General features: G+C 35.9%; 1 protein-coding gene across 1 annotated transcript; it reads right to left on the bottom strand.

Annotated features, from left to right (window-relative positions):
• Positions 1–449: 449 nt before the first annotated feature.
• GTPBP10 (GTP binding protein 10) lies at positions 450–12,915 on the bottom strand. Its single transcript, XM_026686417.2, has 10 exons — positions 12,631–12,915; positions 10,701–10,894; positions 10,519–10,610; positions 9,045–9,189; positions 8,520–8,593; positions 6,321–6,373; positions 3,187–3,294; positions 2,261–2,338; positions 1,342–1,465; positions 450–856 (listed from the first exon to the last, which is right to left on the bottom strand). The coding sequence occupies exons 1-10, from the start codon at positions 12,664–12,666 to the stop codon at positions 654–656; spliced, it is 1,107 nt and encodes a 368-aa protein (XP_026542202.1). The 5' UTR covers positions 12,667–12,915; the 3' UTR covers positions 450–653.
• Between the last annotated feature and the right edge of the window lie 224 nt (positions 12,916–13,139).

Below are 13,139 nucleotides of genomic sequence, written 5' to 3'. Positions count from 1 at the left end.
TTTGTACTCTTCTTTGCATTCTTTCTTGAGTCTCAACATCTTTTTATCTCTATGACCAAAACTGAACAGAGTAGTCCAAGTATAGTTTTAGTAATGCAGTAAAAAGTGGTACTAACATTTCACATGCTAAAACAGGGATCTCCAAACTTGGCAACTTTAAGACTTGTGGACTTTAACTCCCAGAATTCCCCAGCCAGCATGGGAGTTGAAGTCCACAAGTCTTAATGTTGCCAAGTTTGAAGACTCCTGTGCTAAAATATGTATCAGTACAGGACTTTCTACAACTGCCACCAGCATGGCTATAAGTAATTTAAATAATTCTGCCCAAAATATTTCCAGAAATCACTTTTAGCATTAGATATTTCTAGGACAATGTGTTGTGCTCTCTCAAAATAAATAAATATTATATTCTTCTTGAAATCTTTCATAAAGAAAACTGAGTCCTAGGATCAATATATAAAAGTACATATTTATATGTTTTAAAAATTATACTACAAATTTCATGAGATACATAGCTTTGAAATCTGCATATACTTTTACTATTTTACAAGAACAAAATACACATATTTATGCTTAAGAAAGAGGACCAATCATGAATTCAATTACAGGCAGAATTACAAAACTTGCTGAATTAGTTTAACTGAAAAATGTTGCTATATTTTTGAGAGATGTAATGCATGGAGTTGCTCCCTCTGGTAACTTTCAATCTTTTCTTCAGCTTCTTGATCTATTATTTTTCTTAAGCATGTAATCAACTGCTCAGATCCTTCACCAGTATGTGCAGATATAGGAATAATTTCTCTGAATTTGACAGTGACTTCAGGAATCATCTTTTGTGGAAGCAAGTGTAAATAATCTGAAAAGAAGAAAATATAAACAATTAGGTTGTACAAAGTTGCCGCAAAATGTTCTAACAAAGAAAAGAAGATGCAGTGAAAATGATCAGTGATGCTTCTAACATTTCTTCTTTGAAAGAAGGTAATTATATTCTCTAATATTTCAATTCTAAGACAAAAAGAAGGAAAAGAAGGCCAATGCATGATGGTAATATATATTTGATTTTGATGATGCTTCAAGAAGATAATTTCAATTGAAATTGGGATAACTACATCTCCACCAAGCAGTAATGGCTTTGTGTATTCATTATGATGCAGATAGAAATATTTTTGTTATTTTACCTTCTTGCACCACAATTATTTAGACTACTAGAAATCTTGCTATGAATTTTTGATTTTTAAGAGAAGCCACAATTCTCACAATTATCAATTATTGTTGATACTTTATATCCAAAACATACAACTACTCTTTATTTTAAAAGGAACTGGTCAAAGTGAATCTTACTTTGAGGTTTCTGTAATTGTTCCATTAACTTTTCAAAATTTTCTTTAGCATTGGGCAAATCCATTTTATTCACAGCAAGCAATGCAGATTTAGTTTGAAGTTCTTCTTTATACAGTTCCAGCTCCTTCAAATATAATTTGCATACATACAAATATTTTGAAACTATTTGACTACTAAGCAATTCAGTATTACTTAACATACATAAGCATGGTATAATATTAAGGCAGTTGCATAATTATATATTTTAGTTCACCCCATGAATATGAAACTTTAGTTTTGTACTGGCAGTGAAAGGCACACCCAAATAAAACATTAAAAAAGTCAAGGTGCCTTTTGTTTCATTTTTTATTCATTTAGAATGGGATCTTCAAACTTGACAGCTTTAAGACTTGTGGACTTCAACTCCCAGAATTCCTCCTCCAGTCATGTTAGCTCAGGAATTCTGGGAGTTGAAGTCTGCAAGTCTTAAACTTGCCAAGTTTGAAGACCCTTGACTTAGAAGAATACTTCTAGGTGTATAAAGGATAGCATGGAGAGCATTTGTCTATAAAGTCACCAAGATTTGAACACAACTAAATGGGAATATGGTGATGATATACTTTTGAAATCTGGTTACACAATTGTTGCCATTCTCTGACTTAGAGGCCACATCCAAAATCTACTGTCAATAGAAAACAATATTTCTATCTATATTGAAATAAAACATGCTAAACTGCTTTGAGGTATGCAGACTTTCCAGGGACAAATTATCCCAACATCTTTATTATCACCTGTCCCTAGAAATATCAGGGAGAAACCTCCAGACATATAATACAACTGAAACTCAATATGATAATTTCAAGAGATTTATTATGCAAATATTTTATCATGAAACTATATATAGTTCAATATTGCAACATAAAATGGACAGTAATTTTACCTTTGCTAGTAACATTATAGTTTCAAATGCTGTCCTGAATGGTGTATGAGAAGAAAGTTGGAACCCAGACACATCAATCTAAATTTAAAAAATAACAAATATTTTCACTCAGATGGTTATCTTTATTAAATGATGAGTATAAGTGAAAAAAGTTAATAATGTGGTTATTATTTATATACAAAGCACAATTTCAGAAAATAGCTCTTTAACATTTCTAAATTACTGAAACCATTAAATAATTTATATACTTTTCTGTGTTCCATTATATCTGCATACATCTTTTTATAGAAATTTCTTTACATAGTTGGCTATTGTCTTATTCTAGATCTGGTAGAAATTGAATCCCAAGTGTCGTCGCCCCCCCCGCCCCCCCAAGTCAACTAAAAATTTCACTTCCAATTATTCCTTTGCTATTTAAACTGATTGCTCAGCAGCATTTAGAAAGGCAATCTAGGAGACTCCAAGCTTTAATTTCAAAAGTGAATTGCCATAAATATTAAAGAATCCATACATTCAATGTTCTGTATTCATGAAAATATTTCAGTATTTCATCTTGGGAACTGCTTTTCGTTTGAAGTTCAGACATTATGCTTTGCCAAAATTATGGGAGGTTCTGTTTTGGCTAAGATATAGTATTAACTCAACAAAGTATGGTTTAATAAACAATAGGTAACAGATTAACATGATGTGAACAACTTTATATATTCTGCAGATAAGCTGGCCCTCAATTTTTTAACCCAAACATAATGAAAAATGTGTCACTTGTGCATAAGCTGGTATGCATCTTTATGGTACTTTGTTTAAAATTTGAGGCTGTTTATCCATAAGTTGATTTATATACAAATATATACACAAAAACACAATTCGTATGTTGGCCAATCAGCCTAAATTAGGAATGCAAATGCTGACAAGGAATGTATTCTTACAACAAAGAGAAGTTGTTTAGTCCTTTCCACGTGCTTCAAAAACTTATGGCCTCTTCCTTTATTTGCATGGGCACCTTCAATTAATCCTGGAAGATCAGCAACTGTTATCTAAAGAGAAGGAAAACCATCTTTTTAAAATGGTTTGAGTCTGTTGAATTCACTCGGAGATAACAAAATAATTAGGAAGCTAGGAAACTAACTTCATATGGTTAATTCTTCACCCCCAAATAACAAGAAGCTAAAACAGCACTCATATATAACATACTATATAACAATATAATTTTAAACACTGTAGCTTTAAAATCTTAACCTATGTAGTTTTAATGCTTTAATATTTTAATTATTTGTCTATTTGTTTCATAACTTGTAGACTGCCTAGAGCCACCTTATTGGGGAAATGGACGGCATAAAAATTTAATAAATAAATATATGCAGACAAATATTCATTGCCTGTACTTGTTTTTTTCCTATATTCAACTTTGTGAAACTAAATACTTTCTTTTTTTGGAAAATGCTTGTTAATTGCCTTTCATTAGGAACCTTTTGATTCACACATTTATTGCACTAAGTGTGTTTCCTTCAATCTTTAGTGAAAGAAATTTTAAATATATATAAGTTTAAGGAATTTTAAAAAATTGAAATAAACAGCAAAAGTGTGATTAGATCTTTGATTTTAAAAAATGAACAAATGAACTAAGGGTCTAGATGGATTTGAAATACAATTTTGGGATTAATTATAAGAATCCTTCCAGTGAGAAAATGGTTTTATTTGAATTCTCTTTAAACAAATAGGATGGGTCTTTGAAGGTTGAACAATGAAGATAAAAAAAACACAATAAAATATTAATATTAAAAAGTTATATATTCAGATACCAATGTCTAGGCCATCTAACCACTCAAATGCAGTATCATTTATAAGAAAAAAAATACTGGACTGGTATATGCCCTCAGCTTATAGCTGGTCACAATGTGATCTACAGTTTGACATGGAACCCCACAGTCCCACTGAGGGGAGGGTACTATGTTTCATTTATACAATAAGTCTCAGCAGACACCGTGTGAGGTACAAATCCTATTCAGAATTGTCCACTGCTGGCATGGTAGTCAAAGCCTAGCATCTTTTTTGTGTGGTCATTTATACAGTATGTCTTCCTAAATCTGGACATTCAGCAATCGATTTGGCTTTCCATTGGGAATTGATGTCAAAATTATTGAATAGATGTTGTGTAAGTGCCAGGAGGGGCTTTCTAGATTTGAGTCTTCTGTATGGTAAATAAGAAAGGTCAGTGTATAGCGACAGGAGTGCTTTGTTTGGAATTTTTCTGTATCTTCAATTCTTATAGACAGCAACAGGCAGCAAATGCTATATCTGCAAATGAGCCGAAGAAACAGCAGCTGCTGCAAATTGACTGCAAACCATGGCATGATAAAGTAGCGACAATGGTACACAGGAATATCTGCAAGAAATATCATTTGCCTGCAAGCAATAACTGACGGGACCACAAAATAGAAATAGTTAAGAAACTAAAGTGGGATTTTAGAATTCAAACAAACAGGTATCTGCCATATAGCGCCTAGACTTAACAATTGTTGATAATTCATAAAACAAATATACGGAGACTGAATGGATCAAGAGAAATGGGAAGACTAAGGAGATGTGGTTGGATGGAATTGATGAAACCTTCATAAAAAGAGATGATTTTTTTTTATAAAGGACAACATACGTAACAGGACATGGATGTATAGAAGCAAGGATTTTCAAACAATTAATGTCGAGATGTGTTGAGAGTTATTTTTACTTCCTTTCTATTCCTTACTCATTTTCTATACTTTAACAATGTTTATTTTGAAAGAAATTATCATAATGGATAAGCACATATGGCTTCTCATCATGATTATGTATTACTACAACTATCAAAGCTTTATATCACAGCCTGTCCAGTCCAACTTCCAACACTCTGCTATTTCTTACTGAAGAACTTGAGAAGAATAATGCTACTACAATCATGTCCTAGTTGGGGAATGCTGGTATATAGTAACCACTAAGAGAATTGAATCTCAGACTAGATGGTTCTTTAGTATAATGCATCCTGATATTGTCTATGTTCACAAATATTTACTAAACCTGCTGACTGTATCTGTGGAGCACACAAAGAGGCAATTTGAGTCATAAAGAGATACAAAAATTACCGTATTTTTCAGAGTATAAGACGCTCCGAAGTATAAGACACAACTAGCTTTTGGGGAGGAAAATAAGAAAAAAAAATCTGCTTCTGCCTCTGCCTTTCAGCAATTTGCCTCTTTGCAGCAAACAGAAAACAGCCTGGTCATCTGATCGTCGTTTGCATTGGCCTCCCGACAATCAGCTGTTTCAGGCTGCAGGGATTGCCATAGCCTATTGCCGCCTCCACATGCCCCATTTTCGGCCTCTACATCCAGTTTTCAGCCTCCACATGCCCCGTTTTCAGCCCATTCCAGGCAGCAGAGATCAGAACGGGCAGAAAATGGGGTGCGCAGAGGCGACAATAGGCTGATCCAACCGACAATCAGCTGGTTGTGCTGAAGCTGACCAGGCTGTTTGCTGTTTGCCGCAAGGAGGTAAATTGATGTGAGGCACAGGCCAAAGGGTGGGGGTGGCAGGGCTTCAGCAACATTCCATTTTTGGGGGTGGAAAAAGTGTGTCTTATACTCTAAAAAATACGGTAACCTATTAGAAAGATCAGAATAAATATTTCATTTCTTTATTTAGATGTTACTCTGTTGGTAGTATACTGATTCAGTTATAAAAAACAGGAAATCAGTAAGGTGGACAAATAGTAGATCTTTAGTAAAATACTGGTAATATTGACATTTTTTCAAAAGAATAGTTTTGGAATTTTGCTTTGGCCTGTGTAGGTAATCAGAAAATGTTTAGGCTTGCAGATCTGAGATTAATAAAAAACAGATTAACATTGCCACACATCAAGGCCCTCTTTATGCCTTAATTAGGGACCTGGAAAAGCATGTGAAATTTGCAATGCTCTTACAGATATCTTGGAAGCACTCTTTCCGTTATAAGAAAGTGAGATTTCCTAACATTGCCAAAAATGGATTTCTACAATATATTTTATATAAAAACTGTATTAGAAACCAACCTGCTTGCGATCAGGATACATCACAGTTCCAATTTCAGGAGATAATGTTGTGACTGTGCAAAAAAGGAAATAAGTTAAATGTGATATAAAGGATTTTCAAAATTTACCCCTGGATTAAATTTATCTGTTCAGTGTGAGACAGAAGTTCTCTGAGGATGAGCTGTAGCACAAGTCCGAAAGCTATCAGAAGACTGAATTACTCACTTTGATCTCCAGATATCCTGGAGTGTAAGGTCAAGTGGATCTTAGGAAGCATTACCAACAACAAAGCCAGGGGAAGCGGTGCAGCTGACCCTTTAAGGTCTTAGAAGATCATGTTGTTAAAATGCTGCACTCAATATGCCAGCAAATTTGGAAAACTCAACAGTGGCCACAGATTGAAAAAGATCAGTTTACATTCCAATCCCCCAAAATGTTGAAACTACTGTACAATTGTACTCACTTCACACGTTAGCAAAATTATGCTCAAAGTCCTAGGCTTCAGCAATATGTGAACCAAGAACTACCAGACCTACAAGCTGGGTTTCAAAGAGGCAGAAGAGCTATAGATCAAATTGCCAATATTCATTGGATTAGGGAGAAAGCAAGTGAGTTCCAGAAAAATATCTACTTCTGTTTCAGTGATTATGCTAAAGATTGTATGGATCACAACAAACTTTGTCAGGGTGTTAAAAAGGTGGAAGCATCAGATCACCTCATCTGTCTTGGGGTGGGATTCTACCGGTTTGGCCCGGTTCTATAGAACCAGTAGCTCCGAAGAGCAGCTGACACTGAACAAGTTCACTCTGAAGATCTTCTTTGCTTCGGTTGGGCCCAGCCGCCCACCTGGGCTCTAGGCTGTCCTTTATTCCCTGCTGAATCCCATGTGTCAGCAGAAGGTTATTGCTTGCAGCAGAAGTTGATTAACAAGTACTGCGCATGCGCTCACAGCGCGCGCTCACCGAACCGGCTGTTATTCCAGTAGGATCCCACCCCTGATCTGTCTCTTAAGAAATCTGTATGTGGGTCAAGAAGCAAGAGTTAGAACCAGACATGGAACAACTAATTGCTTCAAAATAACAAAAGGAGCATGGTAAGGCTGTCATTCTGTTTATGTAACTTATGTGAAATGCCAGGTTGGATGAATCAAAAGCCAGAATTAAGATTGCTGGGAGAAATAGCAACAATTTCAGATATGTAGGCAATACCACTCTAATGGCTGAAAATGAAAATGAATTAAAGAATCTCTAGATAGGTTGCAAAAGTTGGCTTGAAACTCAACATTAAAAAAACTACGATCATGGCATCCGCTCCCATCATTTAATGACAAAAGGAAAGTAAGAAATGGAAGCAGTGACAGATTTTATTTTCTTGGGCTCCAAGATTACTGCAGAGAGTGACTGCAGCCATGAAATTAAAAGACACTTGTTTCTCGGCAGGAAAGTTATGGCATAGGTCCAGGATACCTGATGAACTGTCTCATCCTGCTAGGACCAACCTACTCCTCCTGCTAGCAGAGAGGGCCTACTACAGATCCTGTTGGTCAAATAACTCTGATTTCTGGGATCCAGAAGAACCTTCTCTACCATAGACCCCTCTCTTTGATACATCCTACCCCCTAGGGTAATATCTGCCCCCATCCTCCCAAAGGACTCTAAAGACCTGGCTCTGCTGGAGGTGGCTACTGGATTGTTGGCAGACTCCATCTCCCCCATTGTTCTCTGCTCTTCACCCGTCCATTTCTTTGATTATTGTTTTGATTGTCATAACATGTTGTTTTCTTTTTGTTTATTTTATTGTTCTATTGGTTTACTTCAGTTTTGTTTACACCCTTATCCTTTCTTTGTTTTTATTGTTGTAAGCCACCTAAAGCAGCAGTCCCCGAAGGTTTACAGCTTGGAGGTCCAGTTGGGCGTGTGTGTGGAAAAGGGAATTGGGCTGCGCAAATGGGAGGGTGGCACGCAGCCCTTGTGCGAGTTGTGCACCAGCATGCAGCTTGACTTATGTGAGCAGTGCTGGTGTGCATGAGCCCAATGGCCCATCATTTGTGAAAGCTGAGTTGCGCACACATGCACAATCCAGCCGGCCACCTGCATTGCCCAATTCCGAATTGGCCATGGCCCAATAGGTGCTGCAGCCCAGGGGATGGCGACCCCTGGCCTAGAGTAGGTGAAAATAAATTTAATAATAAGTAATAAATAAATATATGAAGTTACTTACAAGCATAATCTGCAATTTGAGGTCTGGCCTGAGAGATCTTAGATAATAAAGAGGACTTTCCTGCATTTGGAAATCTAGAAAAATGAGATTTGAGTAAATTACTATTTAATGTTACTATAGAGTTTTTACATACAACAGAACAAAGTTATTGAATTGTCAATGAATTTTTTTTAACTATAGTAAATATTTTCTAATAATGAATGGAAATGACTTGGAAATTGCAGGAATGAAGAAAAAAATTCAACTTTAAGCAAAGCAAATATATTTTTCTGACCTTCCTTCTGCATTTCAAATCTACAAAATGTTTTCCGGATATGAACTAAACTACAGATTTCAATCCTTTCTCTATTGTTCTGAAATTAATTAGAAATAGAAAGCAAGAGGAAAGATTCTAGCATCTGGAGGTAAATGAATAGTTAAGTCGATTTGAAATAAAGCTAGAATTAATAATAATATTTGTAGTACAAAGGAAATTACATCAATTACTGAGATTTTAAAATATAATTTTTAAGATAAATAACTTACCCAATTAAACCAACATCTGCAATAAGTTTTAGATCAAGATGTATCGTGTGAATCTGACCTTTGGTGGGCAAGAAATTTGTTACAGGACATCCACCAATACCTCCACAGGCTACCAACAATCTTTCTCCTATTTTGTCAAGCTTACCTAAACATAAATATTAAATGTCAAGATTTTTTTGGGCATCATTTTAATCGGCATTTTTCAACAACATACTGTGTTTTTAGACAAGCATTTTTAAAATTCAAATAAATAATTGTATTATTGGAAATAATTGTATTAATCAGCTATAAATTATAGATTTTCTCATATTTGGTGAACACATTGAATAGAAAATGTACAGTACAAAAGGCTTCTATGAATGAATGTACATTTCAAGGTCCTATGAATACATTCACATTACATCTGAATAATCTGAAATTACCAGGTAATATCAGAGGTAAAGGCTAAATTAGTTTTTGCCAGGAGACCTTTATGCCTTTTTCCCTATAATAATCAGGAGTCAGGCTCAATATGATAGTATCTCAATGTTTACATTCCATTGAGCTGAACATAAAACGTAACAAATAAAAGTAGAAATAAATTAACAAACATATGTTAGAGCAGAGTTCCCCAAACCTTTCCACCTTTGCTAGAAAGTGGAAAGGCGGGGATGCCAGGGGCTCAGAGCAGTTCCACACATGTATTTTCTTAAGTAATGGGCACGTGTGCCTGTCACTCATGCAAATTGAGTGTGTGCGCATGTGCTTTCCTGCTGCTTACACAAGTAGGATGTGCGTGCATGCCCACCACTTTGGTGGCCCGGTTCCAAACAGCTCAAGGCCCAGTAGTGGACTGTGGCCCAGAGTTTAGGGACCCTGTACTAGAGTGACAAGTCTGGTCTATTCCCTGCTACAAGATGGCTTTCACTTCATACAGCTTTTACCTAGCTTTTATTCCCAGCAGATTGTTCATGACCTTATAAGAATTTTAATTTTAAGAACAAAAATGCCTACACTTATTTTTCTTCCCTTCTATTCTTTACTTTTATTTCATATCCTTTAGAGTGTAACCATTAATATTTGCTCTAGTAACTATTTGAATGCTGATTTTTCTGAATAAATAAGAAAATTAAACATATTCTGAAAATTATCAATTATTTTCTGCTTCTAAATCAGAACACACACACACACATACACACAGAGAGACAATTCCAATAGATACATGATATTTCTGCAATGGCAGTCAAACATTACATTTATGTTGCATTCATTGGGTCACTAAAAGGTAGACAAAGCCATTAGTTATTTACTGCAGAAAAAAACAAACATGTGACACAGCTTAAGTCTTCAAGATGTTATTGGAAGGTTGGGAGTTGTAATTTTACCCTGCAGTATTTTTTAAAAAAAAATTGGCATGAAGAAAAATCAAAGTAGACATCCCAGCTGCTATTATGTTCAACATGGCAATAAAGGTAAGATTAACAAAGATCCTTACCAAGTTCTTTCCCATTCTCTGTAGTAACAATTATTCCTGGAGGCACATTTACTTCACAGTCTTTTCCTTTATTACCTTTCAGTGCAGCAATACTTGGGAGATCAAAAAATAAACATCACATGACTGTTTCCTAGGACAGGACTGTGGACCACATGAATTTTCAGTAAATGAAAAGACCTCACCTACTGTTGGTTCCTGCTTCTGCTACAAACCGCTTTTTTGGATATTTATCTTTCATTTTCTTCAAGGTCATTTTTTCATCTGCTACTAACCAGACATCACCGCCTTTTCCTCCAGCACCACCTAAGCGAGCATAACCCATTCCACCAGTTCCACCTTTCACATAGATCCTTAGATCATCCATAAATCTGCCATACTGAAAAAGTTAATAGATGAAACATGTATACCTCAGACCAACAAAATTGCAATGTATTATTAAAAAGACATGTACCGAGCATTGGTGGTCTGTTACTATGACTTCCTGTACCTTAAATGAAACTCTTCATGTTATAATATAAGCCACAATACTTCTTATGTAATGTTGCTAATTTTATTTATTTTCTGTAAGAACAAATAAAGCATTGTTTTTGATGATGTCACTTCACTGTTTTAGTGAAGACAAAATAGTTTATAAATTTTATTAAAGAGTGGTTTCTTTAGCTATGTTTATCAAATAAGATATTATTAGTGGGTTTGTGCTAAATCTTGGTTTACAAACCACAACATATGTATTATCTGTTTGTGAAAGCTGATTTTGCTGAAAAGCAGAATAAGACTCCTTTAAATAAATATAAAATTAAACAGGTTGTGGAAATTATCAAGTATTTTCTCTTCTTAAATCTGAACAAGTATATTCCTATAGATAATAAGATCTATACAATGGCAATCAAACATTAGATTTATGATATTGCACTGAATATAATGTTGTGGTTTGTAAAACATGGTTTAGCACAAACTCATTAGTAATAATGTATTTGATTAACCATAGCTAAACCACGACTTAATTAAATGTATAAATCCAACCACTATTTCGTCTTCACTAACTCAGTGAAGCGCTATCTTCAAAAATAGTGCTTTATTTGTTCCTACAGAAAATAAATAAAATTAGCACCTTAAAAACCATCATAAATCAAAATTTTTAGGATTAGACCATTAATGAATGAAGCAATCTCTAATTCTATAGAAAGTTATGCCATATTAAGTCCTATACAGTGAATTTCTTTTTCAGAAACATGTCAAGTTAAACATTGTGCCAGAAACTGACAGAATTAAAACTCACATCCCAACAATAAGCATAACTGTAGAGGCATACATTTCTTATTTTTATAATTTAATAGACAAAACTCAATTGCTCTTTTTTAACTTAGCTGTTCATTCATTCAACATACTCATTATGAGCTAATTGATCAATTTAAGCAAACTACCAATTTTCTAAGTTCATCTATACTGAAATCATAAACTGACCATAAGGACTAAGTTCGTATTGTGCAGTAGGCAAAATATATTGTGTGCTGAGGCCAGTTTGTGCCTCAAGAAACATTTACTAAGGAACATTTACTCTAAGGAACATTTACTAAGACAATGACCCTTAGACTGCCACCCCTCCATGGGACCTCTTCCCACTTATAAAAATGATGAAGGACTCTGAACGAGCTTTTGTTTGTATGGGTTACATCAGTCAATATTTATCATATTAAAAATGAAAAATGATGTATTGGTTGCGAATACTGTATATCAAAATTGTTCAACGGGAGGTTAACATATCATTTTTCAACATGGGCTGCAAATAATTCCACAAACCCCGAGAAGGTCTTGGGGTGCCACCACCACAAAAGTCCTAGGACCACATTTGGGGGGAAAACGCTGCCTTAAGAGAAGCATCTCCACCAAACCCAGTGTCTTTCCCCACTCACTTTTCCCTTTAAATTCAAAGTCCCCAACCAGAGAGGGGAATGATTGAGACGGGAGGAGCTCAAGAGCAAGCCCATGCAGACTATAATGAACCTGGGAAAACGTTCAATGATCTGGACCAACCCTAGTCATCCAATCCTCCTCTTTCTCCCAGGGGTACGAGCTATGGGGAAAGGGGTTCACTTTTAAGATCTCACTAACCTGCCTGACTAAGAGAGCGCGGCTAACGCACACCATACCACCCGCAAATAACTTTAAGCAAGTCTGCCGCGGCTTCCGCGATGGTTAGAACATCCAGCCCAGGAGGACGCAGGGTGATGACGTCAGACAACAGCTCCATTTCTACTTCGGAAGTCACAACGGAAGTCGAGAGCGCAGCTGCGTTCCCCGGGACACGCCCGGGATTAAGAGAGTGGCAACGGACGCTGTGTACGTCGTTGGGTTGACGGGGATGTCCCTGAAATTGCGACAGACGAAGCAATGCGTGCCAGTTTCGTTTTCATTCCAACGGATTAATCCGCTGGAGTTTGCAGCTGCTCCATAGCTATGCCTCTCCCTTGGTGTGGTAGTGAATATGGAATCGGGAGCTTAACCCTTTCCCAGAAAGTGGCTGGGAAAGTTCATGTTTCCCGCTATTGCTGCATGGTTTGTTGAATCACAGATCCGGGAAACACCACGCTCGGGAAGACTGAATGAATATCTCCCTTCCG

This window comes from Notechis scutatus, chromosome Z (assembly GCF_049901735.1).
Source record: "Notechis scutatus isolate UNSWTSFEM ecotype Mainland chromosome Z, rNotScu1.2, whole genome shotgun sequence".
In the NCBI taxonomy this organism is placed as follows: Eukaryota; Metazoa; Chordata; class Lepidosauria; order Squamata; family Elapidae; genus Notechis; species Notechis scutatus.
Note: the sequence above shows the minus strand (reverse complement) of the source record. Positions and strands in the feature narration are given on the sequence as shown.